The 21346-nt window shown below is 45.4% G+C and overlaps 2 protein-coding genes across 2 annotated transcripts; one reads left to right on the plus strand and one right to left on the minus strand.

Moving 5' to 3' along the window:
- The first annotated feature begins 3712 nt into the window (after positions 1-3712).
- LOC139306476 (ubiquitin-protein ligase E3A) lies at positions 3713-12549 on the plus strand. Its single transcript, XM_070930341.1, has 11 exons — positions 3713-3787; positions 4472-4516; positions 5521-5825; positions 5931-7183; positions 7265-7409; positions 9490-9695; positions 9831-9995; positions 10361-10516; positions 10621-10694; positions 10996-11139; positions 12132-12549. Coding segments are annotated over exons 2-11 (2571 nt in total). The 5' UTR covers positions 3713-3787; positions 4472-4514; the 3' UTR covers positions 12253-12549.
- Positions 12550-18071: 5522 nt separating this feature from the next.
- LOC139306477 (cyclic nucleotide-gated channel cone photoreceptor subunit alpha-like) lies at positions 18072-21346 on the minus strand. The gene is made up of 7 exons (XM_070930342.1): positions 21297-21346; positions 21085-21168; positions 20705-20761; positions 20250-20351; positions 19722-19823; positions 19522-19628; positions 18072-19426 (listed from the first exon to the last, which is right to left on the minus strand). Exons 1-7 carry the CDS (start codon positions 21344-21346, stop codon positions 18072-18074), a joined length of 1857 nt encoding a protein of 618 aa, XP_070786443.1.

Below are 21346 nucleotides of genomic sequence, written 5' to 3' on the forward strand. Positions count from 1 at the left end.
AAATGTGAAATTCGTACGATAACGTTACACGTCCGGCTGTTTAGTGCTTAAAATCACCCATAAAACGCCTCTCGACCTTCTACAACCAAGGTTGTGAGGGTAAACTACTTGGAGCCAACGCCTTCGCCATAATTCCTTTGCTAGCCAAGTGTGTAAAATTAGCTCACGGCAACTTTCGGCTAACGTTAATCCGGCGCAAAGAGCGCGAGGGGCTCACTGTTATTTTACAGGTTGATAAAATAATATAACCTAGATTTTAAAAGACAATTTTTGTAAATTGACACCTGTCACCTTCAAAAGTAGTAGTAAGTTAGCTAAACTTAGCTGACTACGTATTAATGGCAAAGTACAATGAAATATGCATGACTGACAAGTTATCCGCCCTGTTCTCTTTTTAAAAAAAAAATGGATTGCGATCTAACAGCTGCAATGGAGACTAACTACATGACTTGCATAACCATACTTTGTCAAATGCTTCTCAAATACAATTCGGTGATTGTGTCCCTCGTGGCGCAGCTCCGTCAGGTCTCCGTTCCTTCACGGGGTCGTGCGCACTGACTGATTCACACCGACCGAAGAGCAAGGTTAGGGTTGCCAGTTCCGCTGCTTTCCCGCCCAGCTGGACTATTTTGAAAACACAATTTAAGATGAATTTAATATGGATGATAATAAACTGTCGTCAGAGGTTTAGGTGTCTTTTTCTGTAAATAGCGCCCGCTAAAAAAGAAAAACTTTTTTTGAAATTTTTGGTATCGGTTTATTTGGTAAAAGGGGTTAATCTGTTGCTCTCAAATTGTGCAGAGTTGATGGAGAGAAAATGCACATCCCCATCTTAATCTTACCAATACTGTAAAAGCTGATACTGGTATTGATATATATATGTGTGTGTGTGTGTGTGTGTGTGTGTGTGTGTACATATATATGTCTTATTGTACGTCAAGGGTCATTCAAATGTGGCCGTTAGACAGTTGTTGGCTTCTCAGCTGCAGCGCTCTCTGCTGGAAAAACAATGCAACAACGACACTTTCTAAGTGACCTCGAACACATACACTACTCACAATAAGTTAGGGATATTGTTATTTACATGAGTGCTTGTCCTATTTGGTCTGAATTTTAATGAAGTAAGTAAAAGTTCCCTTTGATATTACTAATAATGAATGAGAAGAAACACCATTTTCATTAGTTTGATATTTATTACCCCAAAAATTTAGACAATAACAAGGATAGCCCCAAATAACAAAAAATTGACAATGTCAGTAGCGGGTGTTTCCACCATTTGCCGCAATGCCAGCTTGACAGCGACGTCTCATGCTCCTCACTAGCCTCACGATGTTGTTCTGAGGCAATGCGTTCCACTCTTCCTTCCAAGTGCTACACGCAGTTCTGCCAGGTCACGTGGGGGTGGGGCACGATCATCCAGTCTCTGCTTCAGCTGGTCCCAGACGTGCTCTATGGGGTTAAGGTCAGGGGACATTGCTGGCCATACCATATGAGGCACTCCGACTTCCTGAAATCGAGCTGTGACAATTCTGGCACGATGTGGTGGAGCATTATCATCCATGAACAGAAAGTTGGGGGTGTGCTGGCGGAATTGGGGGATGATGATGGGTTCTATGATGTCTCTGAGGTAGAACGTGCAGTGACTGAGCCATCTACAATAACCAAATCTGTTTTGCGCTGACTGGTGATGCCTGCCCAGACTGTTGCACCTCCTCCACCAAAGCGAACCCTGGGGACCATGTTGACCTCGGCGTATCGCTCACCTCGCCTTCTCCAGCAGCGCTGACGACCATCATTTCTGTGCAAGGTGACCCGACACTCATCAGTGAACAGGACGGTAGACCACTGCTGCATTGTCCAGGTCACATGGTCTTGTGCCCACTGCAAACGTTCACGGCGGTGTCTTGGTGTCAGTGGAGTCACCTGCAACGGTCGTCTGGCATTCAAGCCAAAGCGGTGGAGTCGGTTGCGAATGGTTTGTCTGGAAACCCTAGTACCCCTTCGCATCTCGTAAACGGGCCTGCAGCTGTGTGGCAGTTGCATAACGATGTCTGAGTGCATAGGTCCTTAGGTACTTGTCATCGTTGAGGTCTGTCACTCGTGGGGCTCCACTCCTGGGTCTGTCACGAACTCTGCCAGTAGTTCTGTGTCTTGATGCAAGTCTGCTGATGACACTTTGAGACACACCAAGTTCACGAGCAACATCTGACTGCCTGCCACCGACCCGAAGGCGCGCTATGGCCAGGTGGCGCTGCTCGTCCGTTAAGTGACGTCGTGTGTTCATGGCTGTTTGAATGATGAACTTGGAATGACTTACTGACAATACCAGCTTTTTATACCCACAGAATGTTGAAATTGATGCCACATTGAAAAGGGTTGTCTTTTGGTATTTTTTGGTATTGGCCCCAATATGTAAGGCACAGTGAGACCATTACGTGAAAAACACAAAATGAGGTGTGTCTATCACCCCCAATACAATTGCCTCCCTATCCCAAAAATCTCTGAAGTGAAACAAACACCGTATGTATGACATCCACTGAGTCTCTCGCAATATCCCTAACTTATTGTGAGTAGTGTACTTGTTTGATTTTCACATCTGCAGTTATAGGTGCTTATACTATACTATATGTATATACTATACCCCAGACCCCCAGAGGGACTAACAGCCATAGGTTTGTGGGTGTGTGTTTGTGGGAATGTGCACCACTAAGGCAAAACACCATCTGAAATCATCAGGTCCCGTAGAGAGATCCTGTATCCTGTTTATCGCTTTAAAACCTTTAATTGGTATGGTAATATTCCAGCATAGGAACACTGGCCATTTTATGGGCAAAATATATTAACACTGGTTAATTAACAAAAGACTTCATGGACGGTTCATATCAAAAAAAAGATTATGAGCAAAAGTGGAACATTTTATTCATTTTAAGTTTATTTTATTGTTGCGTCACTGCACTACACAGTCTTTATGTTAAATAGTAAAGACTGTTTATAAAGTAATAACGTTGAAATGTAATATAATAGAATATATATATATATATGTATATATATATATATGTATATATATATATATGTGTGTGTGTGTGTGTGTGTGTGTGTGTGTGTAATGCCATTTAGCCCACATTATATTAAGGGACTACTTTAAGTTTTAGTAAGTTTTAGTTTGCATGCGCTATTAGGCGCGTATTGATCTGTATGTGCTGTGATAAGTTTGGATTCAACCACTAAAAAAACATAAAACTTAGTTCCCTTCTCCAGTGTTTTTATTCATAATATAGTTGTGTAAATAGGCCACATACACAACAAATATTATTATTATTATTATAATGATAATAATATTATTATATTACATACACATATATGAATATATAGTATACATAATGTAATACCCAGTACAACCCTAGTATCATGATGAATATGATGAGTCCAGTTCCTTGAAGCATTATGATCCATTCCAGCAGGTCTTGTAGCTAGAGCGCAGTGCATTGTGGGGCTTGGGCTGATGGTGAAGTCAAGATGGCTGTGAACCTCAGGCGGAGGAAAGAGCCTGCAGTAGGAAGGCCGTGAATGAAGTTTTGAATTGAAAATCCTTCGTCGCTGCCCGTTTAGACTGAACCCACCGTGCTGTCGACGTTGTAATCAACCCGTGGAGGACTTGATACGTTCACAAACAGCAGCAGAATTACAAACAACTGAGGATAAAGTCTCGTATGAATTCCGACGAGAAGGAGGACTGTGAGTGTGCGCCACCACAGGCCGAGACTAGCCCCACAGGAGGACCATATAGGTGGGGACGCCAAGAGGAAAGAGTCGGGGATGCCGGGGATGCTAGGAGAAGCACTGAAAGTGATAGCTAGCTAGCTGTTGCTGGTAGTTTGTGTGGATGCTACATGCTCTGTTGTGTTTATCAGTATATCTAGGCAAAGTTTATTGCCATCATTGGTATATGAATCCAAATTGTTACTACATTGCAAACGTCAGTTCTGCACGAATAATAGTTAAAATAAGGCCAGCGGGCTAGCTAGTTATATTAGTTTGCTATGTTAGCTTGCTAAGTCAGCGTCAGGATGTACAGGTCCCTGACATTTCTCCAGCCCTATTGCCCCTCAAATATCGGAGTGTAGGTGTTTGTTTAACGCTTATTTTGACAGTCAATAACAGCGCACGCTGTTTCCATTAACTATGGCTATACTCATTCAACAGAATACACTGGCTGTGACCCTAATCACTGCAAGGCTAACCTGCTCGCTTCTAGCTTACAGGACAGCGACTCTTAATGTTGCTAGCATGTCGTTTTCTGATCGTCCCTAAGGTGCACGGTCAGTCAATATATGCCCTGAATGTTTTCCCCCCCAGAGTCCCCAATGCATCCAACAGGGAGCCAACGCTATTTCTTGTCATTAACATGTCAGTGCAAGCGCACCGTGACCTCTGCTGTAGCTCTCATCGATATTGTTTGTTGTTCAATCAGAGAATACGAGGAGCCTGAAATAGAAAACCCAGAAGCAAGCCGAATGTAAGTCAAACTCATTTTACAACAGTTGCACATATGTGTCGTATGTATTCGAGACTGCCCTTCGAGCAGTTACACCAGTAGCTCAGACCACTCTTGTTTTTGTCTGTTTTCACTTCTTGTTTTCTTCTTCTTCCCCTTAAAGCCCTGTCCATTTGTAGTTTTTTTTTTTTTTATAACCACGCTACAGTGTTGAAACATGGTGACTGAACATAAAAAAAAGTGACACTAGCATGCTAATGTTTATTTTCCAAGTTGATCCTGTGGCACTGGGCATTGCTTATGTTAAACAGCTTGAAGATCATTTGAATGATTCAAGGGGCACAGTTCAGTTCCCTTTTATTTATATATATATATAGATATATCTTCATCACACCAAAAGTCATCTCATGACACTTTTAATATAGAGCAGGTCTAGGACCGCACTCTTTATAATATTATTTACAGAGACCCGACAGTTCCCACCATGAGCAAGCAATTTCAATTAGAGTAAAAACAATTGCGTCAAACTACTATTCACCACGGCAAGAATGAACTTACATGCGCGCATTTAAGAGGGCCTTATCCATGTTGTTGTGTTTGTGTAAGTTTTGCGCGTATGTTGATAAATTCATATCGCCTGACGTCAATATTGGATTTAATTTGACTTAAGAATCCACAAAACATCCAAAGTAACACAAAACAGAGCAAAAATGTTGCTCGATTCTAGCAGTTATCTCATGGTGGAGTCACTGTAATGACCAGTTTCAGAAATAACGTTTGCATCAACGACAAAGTTGGCACTTGATCGTGCGGAAGTATCCGAGAAGGCAAAGTATAGATGCCTTTTTAAAGCTATTAAACCCGTCGTCAGGAAAAATGAACACTCGGTGTTTGCAGAGGTCGTGAACATGGGACTCATTCTCATACCTACCACCCGTCCCACCTTGCAGTAACTGCTGTTAATGATGAACAAATTGGATTCCTGCAGTGTTTTATAACCCGTTGTGCCTTACACCTGAACGCAGGAAGCGAGCAGCTGCCAAACATCTAATAGAGCGCTATTACCACCAGTTAACGGAGGGCTGTGGGAATGAGTCGTGCTCTAACTCGTGGTGTGCCTCGTCGGTCGGCTTCAACCGCATGGATAACAACGCAGCGGCGGTCAAAGCCCTGGAGCTCTACAAGGTCAACTCCAAGCTATGTGACCCCCACCCCTCGAAGAAGGGCACCGCCTCGGCCTACCTGGAGAGCAGCGCTCACAGCAACTCGGCCTGCAGCAACAGGAAGATGAACCATAAAGATGTCCACCCTGTGCGGGACAATTTCAAAGGTGAGGTTGGATTTGCACACTGTTGACGAATCAATATACATTTTATGATCGTGGAATCTGTTTTCCTTTTATTTCTAACCATGTAATATTTGATTCTTCATGTAGATGTAACGTACCTGACAGAGGAGAAAGTGTATGAGATCTTGGACATCTGTGGAGAGAAGGAAGACTACTCACCCCTGATCAGGGTAATAGGTCGGGTGTTCTCCAGTGCTGAGGGCCTGGTGCAGAGCTTCCGGAGGTCCAAGCCTCACACCAAGGAGGAGCTCAAGTCCCTTCAAGGTAAGGACGAGGACAAGGATGAGGATGAGAAAGAGGCAGCTGCCTGCTCTGCCACAGCTATGGAGGAGGACTCCCCCGCCTCTTCTTCATCATCGAGGCTCGGCGAGGGCTCCTCGGGGGAAAATGATGTCCAAAAGCTGGCCCCTGATGAGGTGTCCGTGGACATCGAAGCCGTACGGCGGGTGTACGAGCGCCTGCTGTCCAACGAGAAGATAGAAGCTGCCTTCCTGAATGCACTGGTCTACCTCTCGCCCAACGTAGAGTGCGACCTGACGTACCACAATGTGTATTCACGAGACCCAAACTACCTGAACCTGTTTGTTATAGTGATGGAAAACAGCAACCTCCACAGCCCGGAGTACCTGGAGATCGCCCTCCCGCAGTTCTGCAAGGCCATGAGCAAGCTCCCGCTGGCGGCCCAGGCCAAGCTGGCACGCTTGTGGTCGCACTACAGCGCGGAGCAGATCCGGCGCATGGTGGAGACCTTCCAGCAGCTCATCACCTACAAGGTGATCAGCAACGAGTTCAACAGCCGCAACCTGGTCAACGACGACGACGCAGTGGTGGCGTCCACCAAGTGCTTGAAGATCGTCTACTATGCAAACGTGCTGGGCGGTGACCTCGACATGGAGCACAATGAGGAAGAGGACGAGGAGCCCATCCCAGAGTCCAGCGAGCTCACCCTGCAGGAGCTGCTGGGCGAGGAACGGCGGAACAAGAAGGGTCCGCGGGTGGACCCGCTGGAGACGGAGTTGGGGATCCGCACCAATGATTGCCGCCGGCCGCTCATTCCCTTCGAGGAGTTCGTCAACGAGCCTCTGAACGAGGTGCTGGAGATGGACAAGGACTACACTTTCTTTAAGGTCGAGACCGAAAACAAGTTCTCCTTCATGACCTGCCCCTTCATCCTGAACGCCGTCACCAAGAACCTGGGTCTGTACTACGACAACCGCATCCGCATGTACAGCGAGCGCCGCATTACCGTGCTCTACAGCTTGGTGCAGGGTCAGCAGCTCAACCCCTACCTGAGGCTCAAAGTACGCCGAGACCACATCATCGACGACGCTCTAGTCAGGGTACGTTTTGTTTTCTTTCTCAGTACATGTGTTTTAGTCTGGGACGCATTGCACTGATCTGTTTCTCTCGTGTCCCTGCAGCTGGAGATGATAGCGATGGAGAATCCCGCAGACTTGAAGAAGCAGCTGTACGTGGAGTTTGAAGGCGAGCAAGGCGTCGATGAAGGAGGTGTTTCCAAAGAGTTCTTTCAGCTGGTGGTCGAGGAGATCTTCAACCCAGACATTGGTAAGAAAATGCCAAACAAGTAGCATTTATTTAAGAAACCTCCATGGGTTTTCATTCCTATCAGGTGCGATAACTAATCAGCTGAATTATTGAGGTATTGGGCGGCGAGCTTTTCAACAGATTCTATGTGGCATTGCGAGGCTAGTTTAATCAAATGGCCTTAGCCTCGTATTAAGAAGTGAACACAAAGCTCATTACACCTGAAAAAAAGTCCTGCACAATTATTCCATTGCACTGAAGAACTGTGACGATGTGACTATTGTGATGATGATTATTATTATCATTATTATTATTATTATTATCATTATGTCAGTGTTGAGGTGGAAGTAACTCTCTCAAAATGTAATGGGAATTTACAGTGGACGCATGTGCTTTCATTTTCAAGTGGAGAAATTACAACAACGAGAGTCCTTTATTTCAAATGTAATTTAATTTAACTTTTTATTTAGTAGTTCCAGGTGAAGACAGCAAATGTGAGAGGAGAGAGGGATGATATGCAACAAAGGTCACTGGCAGGTCCATTTTTTTTAATCACAGGTTTGCCTCAGGAGGCTTTACAATCTGCACAGCGTAGGACGCACCCTCTCCTTAGATCCTCGATTTGGATCCGTGGACCATTATGCCACCGCGACACCCCACAAAGCTTCCTTCTTAGCTCAGATTAGAAAAGACATTTTATTTGGAATTCTCCAGTTGGTGTTCACACGAGACATCGTGATGTTCGGACACCCCTTGCGCGGTTAAAGGGCTCTCAAAGGCTTCGCACAGACGGAGCCACTGAGGGGCGCTTAATGCCGGCGCTCACTTCATATCACTCGGCCCGTTAATTACAAGCAGCTGTGTAGGGAAGCAAACAAATGGCAAATCTAAAAAAAATACATAAATAACATGAACGTAAAGTCAGAATAAGTAGAGATTTCCCATTGTGCGGACATTGCGCGAATACAGCGGCAAAAAAAAACACATGTTGCATTAAATATAGGCTACACAACTACTGTAGTAAAAAAAATAGACTTCAAGATAGGCCCCCCCCCCCCCCCAGCAGACACTGCTGGCGATGTCCAAAGTAGGAAACGCAAAGCTGCCAGTAATAACATTGACGATGCCTCTCGTTTTAAGCCATGCCAGTGAGCCAGCATCCATTTGATTATTTGCACCTTTTTTTTTTCTTTCTTTTTTTTTCTTCTCCTCGTGTCGCACGTCAAAAGCAATAAAGGAAAATATAAACTTCATCGAAGGAAAAAGTCACATTTGAAACAGTTTTGTTCATGTCCGTCAACACCGCCTATACTGCAGGTTTCGATATACTGTAATGTTGACTTGAAATATTTAACTGAATATCTCATTTAATTCTCCGCTCTGCTTTTTTCCTTATTTACATTTTTTCTTTCTTTTTCCCAAAAAAAAAAAAAATTCAACATGATTACTGATGCTTTTTTAAATCAATACACTCCCGAGTGCGTGCACGTGTCCACATATGTAATTATACACACACGTATACAGTTTTGTTATGTTGCAGCCTCATACAGAAAACGTCAGTCGACACTCAATAATTACAAAGCGCAAACAGAATTTTTGCAAATGTATCAAAAAGGGAAATGAGTGTCTTTGTTCCAACACTTGAATTCTAGTTTAGGTGCCTCCCCGTGTCGTCTCTGAGGTTTGCAGTCCACCTGTGGTAAATTCAACAGATTGGACATGATCTGGAAAGGCCTGGCAGCTGACAATGCATATAAGCAAAGTCGCTTAGTCATTGCGGGGTATTGAGTGTAGCTGGACCCTGGATGGAGGGATTGAACGCCATTCTTCCGGGAAGATATTGGTGTTGGTGGTGGTGGTGGTGGTGGAGGAGTGCTCCAATCACCGGTTGGGTGTTCAGTCGGGTTGAGTGTGCATGGCACTCCGCAGATTCCTGTTCAGGCATTGTCGTACCTGCCACAGATCATGATTAGACATTAATTGCTAAATTGTGCCATTATCTTTCTCCAACTCATTTATTCCACTTTTTCCCTTCTATGTATATGCATGTGTGTATTTTTTTTTTGTTGTCATTTTTTCATGCCATCTTTTCCTCCTGCAGGCATGTTCACATACGACGAGCGCACCAAACTGTTTTGGTTCAACCCGTCATCGTTCGAGAACGAGGGCCAGTACACTCTGATCGGCATCGTTCTCGGTCTGGCCATCTATAACAACTGTATCCTGGATGTCCACTTTCCCATGGTGGTCTACAGGAAGCTGATGGGCAAGAAAGGAACTTTCAGGGACTTGGCCGACGCCAACCCGGTAAGAACCACCTCCGCTAATGTTCTGATAGTCCACGTAGCCACGGAGCAAACAACAGTTTATCTTTCCGCCAGATTTTTTTTGCCGCTGGAAGTTTACAACACTACATGTGACATGTTGACTTGTGTTGGAAAGGTTCTGTACCAGAGTCTGAAGGAGCTGCTGGAGTACGAGGGCAGTGTGGAAGAGGACATGATGATCACTTTCCAGATTTCTCAGACAGACCTGTTTGGGAACCCACTCATGTACGATTTAAGGGAAAACGGGGACAAGATTCCAGTCACGAATGAAAACAGAAAGGTGAGAAAACCTGTTCTTGAGGTGTTGCCCTAGGAGTGTAGTTCACAGGGTTGCCATGGCGTTAGTAGGACTATGGCTATGGCCATACTTGCTTTGATAATAGTCTGAAAATCGTGAAAAACCAAAGTGTATTCTGGCGTGTTTGTCCATTTGGTTCCGTTCCTTCAGGAGGGGTCTTGGTCCGCGTCTAACTGAACTCTGGTGCTCAGCATGTTAGTGTGGGTGCTTACCCTAATCCATCACACGTGGAAGTAAAACAAAACAAAGCCGTCTTCAAGGCCAGATATCGCCAGGATGAGTGGGATAAATCAGGGTTTGGACACGAAGTAGTAACTTGTCCGTCGCCGATGTGTGTGTTTGTGCAGGAGTTTGTGGCCCAGTATGCGGAGTACATGCTGAACAAAAGCGTGGAGAAGCAGTTCAAAGCGTTCAGGAGAGGCTTCCACATGGTCACCAACGAGTCGCCGCTCAAATACCTGTTCAGGCCAGAGGAAATCGAGCTCCTAATCTGTGGAAGCAGGGTGAGAGTTTGTCGCCGGGCATTCGAATATGTTGGCAAGTCATTTCAATGCGCTTGAAATGCTTAATTTTTCCATCCGTGTTGTGTCTTTGTCACATGCTGCAGAACCTGGACTTCCTAGCACTTGAAGAAACAACGGAATACGACGGAGGTTATAACAGAGATTCTCGAATCATCAAGTAAGGAGAAAGTGTGTGTGTGTGTGTTTGTAGGTACAGTATGTACACACAAGGTATGAATATGGTTTGCACAAGGTTCCAATGTGAGGAAAAACGGGGGGGGGGCGGGGGGGGGGGGGGAGCTTAGCTGTCTAAACCATACTGCAGTTGGCTAGGTTCTTTTGTTTTTCCGCTCATATGTTCACTCAACACTTCCTGTGTCTGTTTCAAATTAAAAGCCCCCTTTTTTTTCAGTGGATAGAATCTTTTCATTTCCCAACAAGGCTTTTATTGTGTGTGTGTGTGTGTGTGTGCATCGCAGGGAGTTCTGGGAGACATTGCACTCGTTCGGTGAGGAGCAGAAGCGCCTCTTCCTGCAGTTCACCACCGGCACGGACCGGGCGCCCGTGGGCGGGCTGGGCAAGCTGAAGATGATCATCGCCAAGAACGGCCCCGACACGGACAGGTGAGGCCGCCTCTACCCGCAAGCGCTGCCCCTCGGCCTCCGCCTGTAATTGCGAGAGAGCAGGAGGTTTAAAGTGGAATTGACGTTGCCAAGTGTGTGTGTGTGTGTGTGTGTGTGTGTGTGTGTGTGTGTGTGTGTGTGTGTGTGTGTGTGTGTGTGTGTGTGTGTGTGTGTGTGTGTGTGTGTGTGTTACTGAGAAGGAGAAGACAACTGAGTCTTTATTTCCTTGATAGGGATCTGAAGGAAACACAAGCCGACCAATCGCAGTTCTTGCGGCCCCCCCCCGGTGCGGTTTCTGCACTGTGTGATGTGGCAGCCACAGCCCCAACATGTAGCTATCCATCCAGCTGTAGTTTCGATGGGTTGAAGACCTAATACTGTAGATTTTCACCGAACAATCTTGCAGAGCTATATATATATATATATATATATATATATATATATATTCATTAATTACAGCTATTTTAATAATCATTTAATTGTTTTAAAGTCATTTTTGGAGCAAGGCTCTCCGGTTCCAGCGAATATTTGCTGGTTTACTAGTTTTATGTGATTATAAAACTTTGTTCTGCGCTGAGGAGCGATCTGAGCGTGCAACAAGACAAAATGCCACCTATGCTTTTCCCTCTGGGGGGGGGGGGGGGGGAGCATAGTCGCATCCGCTCTCTTTCGTCTATTGACAGTCATTCGGTTGGAGGCTCGTGTTTTGTTCAGACTCTTTCGGGTGTTTTGTCATTTGAAACAATCCTTAAACGCTTCGCACTTTTATTCAGTCAGCATTGTGCACCTGCCGCCATCTTGGCCCGGGCGTTAGATCACACGGGCACACTTAACTCAAATGTGTCTGAAAGGCCTTCTGTTTGATGCCCGTACGCCGTCGGCCAGAGGAAGACTGACCCGCTGTGTGTGTGTGTGTGTGTGTGTGTGTGTGTGTGTGTGTCTGTGTCTGTGTCTGTGTGTGTTGCTTTTTTTTCTCTCTCTCCCCCCGGCAGGTTACCGACGTCTCACACTTGCTTTAACGTGCTGCTGCTGCCCGAGTACAGCAGCAAGGAGAAGCTGAGGGAGAGACTGCTGAAAGCCATCACCTATGCCAAAGGGTTTGGCATGCTCTGAGGCTCCCCCCCCCCCCCTTTGCTCGGAACACGCACGCAGCGAACGGGACTCCTCCTCAGAACGCCCATCAGAAACCCTGCCTCGCCCCCTTCCTTTATCAGACACAATCTAACAGGTGACTAAAAGACAGACCAGAGTATGTTTTTTTTTGGAGGAAAAAGCAAGTCAATAATGAAAGCGGAGAGAAGTGGTCCCAATAGAGTGCTCGAGTAGTTCTTCTTCTTCTTCTACTGTGCCTGCATCATCTCACCTCAGTCAGTGTAAGCACAGAGACCTACTGATCAAAGTACCCACCCCCCCCCCCACCACATCCACACTATGTGAATGTGCCGCAGCCTCCCCGTCTTTTTTTTTTTTTTTTTTCTTTTCTTTCTTTGTTTTTGTTTTTTTCTATGTACAGAGAGGATCATTTTCCTTATTATTATTTATTTTAAGGTTAAAATGGGTCTTTTTTTTTTTTTTTTTTACTTTTTCATGCCTGCCTATTGTAATAGCTCCCCTACTTGGGGAGAATTCATATTAAACTATGTACATTTTGGAACAACAACGAGACAACATAAACCCCCCCGTTTATTGAACAAAAAAAACAACAAAACGTGTTAAGGTAGCCCTTAACTCCTGACCGTTGACAGAAAGCATCTAGTCTTAGATTAGTCTTTAAAATATCAAAATATTGCAAACCACCCCCCCCTCCCCCCTTACTGAGGAAAGAGCTCTTGCTCGGTTACAGTTAGGTCAATTTTTGGTCAAGGTAAGCGTCTGGAAAGTTAGTCACTTGGTCCAAAATGGCACATTATCAAATAGCTTCTTTTTTTTCTTTTCTTTTCTTTTTTTTTTTTTCTTTTGGGCCTTTTTGTTTCCCTCCTTTGTGGGGTGGGGGGGGGGGGGGCGGGAGGCGCAGGGTAGACTAAAATCTTGTCAGAGCTGTGTAAGTGCACTTAGACATTTTCAGAATGTTTGTTTTGTTTGGGGTTTTTTTGGGCCACAGGTTGCCACGATTGTTTAAAGCATTTTTATTTCCATGTCTTCCTGTGTTGACGATTCTAAATAAAATTAAAAAAAAAAAAAAAAAAAACATTAAAAAAAAAAACAGTATTTATATATCAGTGCGGGCTGGCGGGACGATAGGGTGTACACATGTAGACCAGTCACTGATGATGTTCTCAGATAGACGTAGAGCTCTTCTTGTGCCAACCTATACAGTCAGTCGATAGGTGAAACCCCCCCCCCCCCCCCCCCATAAGCACTTTGTGTTGTATATTTCTGGCTTGGTCTTTGTGTTAGTAGACGGCTCACACTCGGTATAACCCCCAGTTAATGTGGAACCTCCACATGTAGTGTCAAGAAGGCAGCGTGTACTGAATTAACGCGGTACCATGTGATCATTCGAGTCCCCGGCTGTGGTTACACCTGTCGTTTAAACGCAACGCAACGCAACAAATAACCTGATCTAATGTCTTAAGTGTTTGAATTCGCAGCGCCGTGCCCAGGTCCCAGCGTGGGCCGGCGGGCACTGTGGTCAGAGCTCGCAAACCCAGGGGGTCAGTCAATCCTGAAGCCGCTGAGTCTCGGAGGAAGCCCCCCTGATGCGTTCCTGTCCTCAAAGACCGGAAGCTGGCTCGGTAGAACAAAACGAATCCACCTTTCAAAAACTCAATAGCTGTCACGTTGTATCTTTTAGCTTAGCATATGTAGAAAGGCTCGGCTAACTGTGCCTCCACTGCTTCCAGTCGAAGCTAAGCTACACATGTCCTGACCTACGTACCTCGTAACATTGACATTGATTGTCTTCTCCAGCTCTGGGGTGGGAGGGGTCTGTATGGAAACAGGTGTAGCCACTGTCTGTGAAAAAGTCTGGGGGGGTTGTAACAGCACTTCTGCTAATATTAATTGGAATATCAACTGTGAAATAATCCCCCCACAGAATAGGCAGATCATTGTTTTTTTTGTTTTTGTTTTATTTCGATAGTATAAATGGCTGTACTTGTTGAGGACTTGAGTAATACCTGCATGATGTTCTTGCACACAGACTCAATTCACTGGTTTAAATGAGTTTGTTTTTTTTGTTTTTTTTTAAACAACCTGGGTCTTGTTTTGTAGTTTTCTTTTTGTGGCAATGATTCTTTTCATTCATTCTTTTGAGCTCAATAGAGTGCATTAGGGCAAAGCAGCACAAGTCATCGTTATTTGTTAAACCACTTATTTGAAAGTCAACAAACGAAATGAAATGTCCTTTTCTTCAGTTCATTGCATTGTGCACACCCAGTAACTTTGGTGAATATGGGAGGTCCAAGGTGATCCGAGAAAGCAAAAGCTAGCATGTTTACCACACCAGTGGTTTTAGCCCATTTACTTACAGTCGTGTCATTACAGTCAAACCTTTTTACCAAACCACATGCTGCGTTTTAGAAGTTTGAATTCTTGCTACCGCTCAATGCATCCATTGGCTTCCAGTCATTCCGATACAGTATGAAAGATCAAAGATTTTCGTGTCGGATGTAAACGGAGGCCAATGGCTACCTTGATGTGAAGTATACACTACCACTTGCAAACACACTGGTCCTTTTAATATTTCCCTTTTTTTGTTTTTACTTCCAAATAAGTGGTTGAGATCATTTTGGGTAAACTGTGGATGAAAATGTAGTTTGACCACTCGAGGTTAACCATGCACCGTGCTGTAAAGCTGTCTTACAGTTTCCCCTCATCTTCAAATTTGGTATTAAATGGTAAAGCATTTGTGGTAGGGGTGGGGGGGGGGTTGCTGGTAACCCCTGTCTCTGTTCAAAGATGGTCTTTGGCGTCAAGGAACCATCAAGATGCACGTCAACTGTGAACACCAGACCAAAACCATTCGGCATCCACTAGGAAGAGGTCAAGGGGTCATGGACCAGGAGCCGGTGGATGACCAGAGACCGGATCAAGGGGGACATTCACATCTGACACCCAGAGACCATCTTTGATCAGAGACCAGGATTACCATCGCTCCCCCGTAAAGGGGGGAAAACAGATGGTCACCTGAGCCAGCTTCATGACAACCGGGCAAAACTCCATCTACTGATGAAAACCAAGGGGATGTAGTTGAAAGGTCCCCGAAAAACTAGTAAGTTGGACCTGAGTTGTGATTTTTCTGTCAGATTATTAAAATAAACGTTTTTTTTTTTTTCCTCAAACCCAGGACTATTACAGACAAAATATGTCCTTGTTTAAAAGCGGCGGCGTAGTGATACAGCCAGAGGTTCCTCTGCACGGACACATTGAAAGCCCCGAGGTGTTGGCGGGGGGGCTACAGCGGTCTGCTGACGGTTCACAGCAGATGGGTGTTCTGTGGGTTGTCATGGGCACTTCAGTGGCGGCTGTTGCAGGAGGTCGAATCTGTAGCTGAGGCTGTCCTCGTGATGTGTCTGCAAGAGGACTATCTGATTTCTTTTTATTTAATTTATTTTTTGTTTTGTTGTTGTTTTTTTTTTTTTAAACGCTGCTCCGCCTGTGAGCGCCACGGTGCCCACAACATGCCACTAAACCACTGTGCTCGGACCACAGCAGTACACACAACAACCCTGAGCCGTTCTCTTCTGTTTCATTACTTTCGCATCTTCATGGTTTCAGCCAGGCCTGGGCACTTTGGACCGTACAAAGAGTGCCTGGGGGGAAAAGGTGTGGCAAACACTGGACTGTGTCACTACAGCGTACAGTATGTTTGTGTCGATTAACAACCTAGCTGGCATTTGTTACACTCCAGTAAACCTCAATCATGTAGAGCCCTGTGTAGGTTAAAACGGAAGTGAAGGATTGCTTTTGCAACTGTGTTTGAGCCCAGGTCTGGTTTCAGCTCTGTCTAACATTACTCTGTACCTCTGTTTTGTAATGCTGAAGAGATGCTGCTCGCCTGGACATGTGAAAGGGCTCCAGGGCCTAGCGAAGGTAAAAGGTGAAAGGTCAACCTGATCTTGGGGAAAGGGAATTTTCCATCAATTGGTTTGACTCAACAGTTACATTCTAAAAAAGATCCAAACTGATGAAAGGCTAAAAGTATCCAGTGTTGTGAAAACATGCTAAATAAAGATGACTGCTTTTTTTTCCAACTTGTATTGCCTTTATAATCCACAGCTCCTTCTGGTGTCATGACTGTTTATAGTTGATCCAAGACCAGGGACTGTCGACACAGAATGATCCTCTCACGCTTCTTTTCTTATGCTGAATACAAAACATTTGCATCGGGGGACATTTAAATGTGTGTCACGCTAAGAAGCAAACCTTCCGGGAGCGCTTACAGTTGTTTATGGCTTTAACAAGGCCAAGCTAGCGGTTCTTAAAGCTAAATGCTAACTTCAGAACGGTGACGCTAACAATGTTAGCATGCAGACGTGTTAGCGTGCTAACTTGAGCTAGTGGCAATTCATCGCGAGGGTGTCGTAGATATCTGCGCCACAATTCCACCGCGGTCCATCCAGTCGTCGCCGAGACATTTCGATCTGCGTTAACCTGCCGGTGGCGCTCGAGAAAAGTTTGAGAGGATCGCCGAAGTCAGGATTCCTCCTCCTGCGAACCGCGACTGTCTGCGCTAAAATGATGTGCCAGTCCAACTAATGGATGTCGTGAAAAGTGAAAACTGTGACCTGTTGGCGGCACTACGTTGAAAAGCCAGGGGTTGACTGAAGTCTTTCGGATTCCTCCTGTTGGGACCTTGAATATTTGTACCAAAAATTCATAGCTATTTCGACCCCAGTTGGATTAGCCTACAAAAGCAGCACACAAAGGAAATGGAAAGGTAGTCCTCCCTGAATTTTTTAAGCTCCTAAAGATTTAGTGATGCAACGTTTTCGACCAACGAAGCCTTCAGGACAATGGACGAACCTACCAGCCACGTACCGTATAGAATTTATCAACATTCTACTTTGATCCGTCCCATAATTAATGTTAGCTTACTTTTTACTTCCTGAATTGACTCACCGTTGGTCTAGATACCGACAATGTGCAGATGTTCCTTGAACGGATGATAAGATGTAACTCTGGAAGTCTCAGCTGATTATCCGCCAGCCTGAAAGTAAAGCAATCAGTCTTGTGGTTCCATGCCCAAATGGATGCACAGTAAACGTCCAAATGCCCGATGCCCAATAAGACTGTGACGTATTTAGTAAAACTCACTCGACCTTTATTGTGAACTTTTGAAAATATTTTTACATGGCATGAGTGCAAAAAGCTTCTTGTGACCTCAAATTTGTTTATTTCAAACAGTTCTTGGAAAAACATTCATTCTGGTAATAGTTTAGCTTTCAAAGATCGTGCTAATAATATACAGTACATACACCTTTTTTTAAATGTGGGTGGGAGTGTTCTGGAAACAGCATTTTACGGAAGATCTAGGCAAAGTGGTAGTGGTGTTCTCAGAAGCACTGACGGATGCTTTTGGAAGCGATGCATTGCGAGGGCTGGGCATCATTCAAATGACTCCGTTACGCGTGCAAATATGCCTTTTGTTACTCAGTAGAGAAACTATTTTTGTTTTAATGTAACAAAATAAGCCAAATGTTCTGTATTCTGTAACCTATTACGGTACCAGACCAGACCACCAGTTTTGTTTTTCAGTTTTTGTCTGTCATTCTGTTGGCACTCGTAAAGCATTGAGGTGCCCAGCCCTATGCATATCTGTGTTGATGAGAATGCTCAACTTTCAGGGCAACCTTACTATTGGAGCAGATATGGGAATAATGAATGGAGATGGCCACTGTTCAGCTGCTGGTCGCATGCCGTTGGTGTGGGATGACCTCAGAAGGACTGTCCTGAAGTGGAAGAGCTCTCTAAGCCTGGCAGTAGTAGCTCTACTCGTCTATTCTCAGGGTTCGGACCTGGTTCGACATGTTGCTGAGCCGTTGCTTGAGTTTACGCTGGGAGGATTCATACTGGTCCGACATCTTTCGGAATTTGGCCATCATGACGTCCAAGCTGGCTTCAATCTGGTTGACTTTATTCTCCAAGTCTTTGGCGTCAGTAACGGCGACCAGCGACTCGTCTATGAGATTATCTTTCATCAGGATGGCCCTTCCCTTCTCCTCCAGCACGTTTTTAGCATCAGGATACTCGGTGAGTGCTTCCATCAGGTCGTCTTTTGACAGGGCAAACAGATCGGAGTAGCCCACGCTTCGGATGTTGGCCGTTCTTCGGTTTCCAGCCTTGCTGCCCTTGATACCGAGGATGCTGATTTCTCCGAAGTATGCCCCATCACTGAGGACCACAAACTGGGTAACCCCATCATCTGCTACTACAGCCAGCTTTCCTTCTTTGATGATATACATTTCCCTGCCAATATCTCCCTTCTTACAGATGTAGTCGCCAGGGCTGAAAACTTGAGGCTGAAGCTTCAGGACCAACTCGACAAGCAAACCTGCCTCACAGTCCTGGAAGATGCGCACTTTTCTCAAGGTTTCCAGATGTACGTTGATGGCTATTTCAGCCTTTAGCTTGTCTGGCAGGTTCTTCAGCACCAGCTTCTCGTCGCAGGTTTTCTCCTCGGTCCACAGGTAGTCAAACCACTTCACCACCCTTGCCTCCAGGTCCTTGGTGACCTTCCGAAATTGCATGTACTGTTTGATGGAGTCAATCTTAGCCTGGAACTCTACGCGGGCAGCATTCATGTTGGAAATCATGGCACCAACATTGCCTACAATCGTAGCAAAGATCAGAACTCCAGTGAGGAAGTCAACTACCACGAAAAAGTATTCGACGTCTCGGACTGGGGGTGGTGTCTCACCAATAGTGGTCAGGGTAAGAGTTGACCAGTAAAAGCAGTAGATGTACTGCCTGGCCAGGCGAGCGAACTCAGGGTTATTCATGTCTGGATAAACCCAGGTGTCTGAGCCAAAGCCGAGCGTCTTGGAGATGGCAAAGTAGAGGCAAGCATTCCAGTGGATGATGATGATGATGTAAAGCACGAGGTTACCAATTCGGAAGATGTTGGGGAAATTGGTTCGGGTTTCCGTCCGGTCAAAGAACTCAAAGAGTCGGGCTAACCTCAAGAGACGGTTGAACCTCCACTCTGGGTTGTTGATTCCAATTTTGAGGAATACAATATCAGTGGGGACGATTGATATGACGTCTAATCTGAACTGCCGTGTCTTCATGTACTTTTCTTTCAGGACCTTCTCATCCTTCACAAGCAGCCCTTGCTCCAGAAAACCTGTCGACACACATGAGAACATGATCGACGCGTTATCGTATACTCAAACCTTCCCGTAATCACAAAGACATTCAGCACAAGTTCCCAGCACCGACCTGTCCTGGCTCTCACGAAGGTGTCAATGTAGTAGAGGACATCTGACGTGTAGTCCAAAGTCATCCACAGTGTTGTGTTTGTATCCTGCAGTTCATTAAAACAAGACCTGCAGGGAAGCAAAAACCGTGACAACACAGACGTGTGAAACAGCAATAAGGTAAGAGGTGAAGAGGAAATGCAAAATGCCATGAATTCTGACCTGGCCACCAGCAACATCAGGTTGTAGAACACTGGGACGGATATTGTGCACAGCCAGTAATAGTACATATCTGTGGCGGGGTCCATGATCCATACCTCCTTTCTGAAAGAGAAAAGGAGTTGGGGGGGGGGGGGTTTGTTTAAAAGCATGTTTACAAAGTAAGCAACTGACAAAGGTATCAGTACTGAAGAATTCCGACTCATGTCCAGTCCTACCTCTCCTGGACACTACTGTCTATGTATGATCCAGTTGAAATGAAGGGACTGTACGACGGAACAGATTTGGGTCTTTATTTTCAGCAGCTAGTGCTGCTGCTGCCGCCACTGTTATCACGGCCTGACATACTAAACGTTGTTCAAACCCGCAGGACTTTAATCTAAATTGGAGTGGAGATTTCAAAGAGTCCCAAAGAAACCCAAATCTGACAGGGAGAATTTTGAGAGAATGGACATAAAATGATGGGACAAGACATCTATATATATATATTTGATGGAAAGTTACAGCCATAGAATGGTATGTGGTACGTACGGTTCTTCCTTTTTGTCGTCTTTCTTGTCGTCTTTCTTGTCGTCCTTCTTCTCGTCCTTCTTCTCGTCCTTTTTAGGTTCCGCCGCCTTGTCATCTTTTTTGCTGCGAATGTCCAGAAACAGAGGCGGGTGAGGCCAACATGTTTTTAAATCCTGTTGCCATGCAGTCGTGTCAGAGAGCCTGAGGGGGGCGCTGTGACATAGTACGGCCATGAACCAGACACAGTACTTGCTGCCATGTGCGTCTCTCAGTTTACCCCTGTCACCCCTGTTTTTTTTTTGTTTTTTTTTGACTGCTACTAGTGTTGGTGACCCTATGACCTTTACTCTGTTACCAGAGTGTGGATGCTTATTTTTCCAAGATATTTAACCCTGCTCTCTGTTTAAATGAAATCCAGGAGTGTGGTTCAGGGTGTGTGTGTGTGTGTGAGGTGCATCCGGATGTCACCATCTTACCCGTCGTTGTTGTTGCAGTTGTTCGCGTTTTGTGCAGCCAGGGTCCACCGGCCATCACTGGAAGAGGAGCAGACCATTGCGCACATTTGTGACTCAACATCAGTTTTTAAACAAATGACGTGAAAATACGCAAACATATCCACATCGAACTGCGCAATAACAGTATAGCATAAGGCCGACAGGATGAACGTGGTCTTCGCCTTCACCTGCTGTGGCTTGGGTTCCCGCCACCGACAGAAGTGCCTGCCACGTGGTCTGTACCCAAATGCAACCATTTAACTTTATGTTTTAAATTTAGCCCATGGTGTTTGCCAAAAGAGTATCTCTTTAACCTTCAGACGCTCAGCGGTGCGGTCCTCCATTGTTGTTGCGCAGCTCACCTGCTCTTGCTCCTCGTGTTGTCCTCTTGGCTGAGCTCCGCGGGGCCGACGCTGCTCCTCCCAAGGTGCGCCATGCGGGACAGCCTTGGAAAAAGGGACCAAAGTGACCTCATTCGCACACGAAAAGGACGGGCATAACGCTGAGTTGGTAGGTTTGTACCAGGACATTATCATGACCTTTTCTTTTTTTTTTCTGATTTTTTTTTCCTCACCTGCACAGCAGTCCTGTCCCCGCTAACGATCTCTGATCCTGGGTGTCCAT

Source organism: Enoplosus armatus, chromosome 24, assembly GCF_043641665.1.
Source record: "Enoplosus armatus isolate fEnoArm2 chromosome 24, fEnoArm2.hap1, whole genome shotgun sequence".
Classification (NCBI taxonomy): Eukaryota; Metazoa; Chordata; class Actinopteri; order Centrarchiformes; family Enoplosidae; genus Enoplosus; species Enoplosus armatus.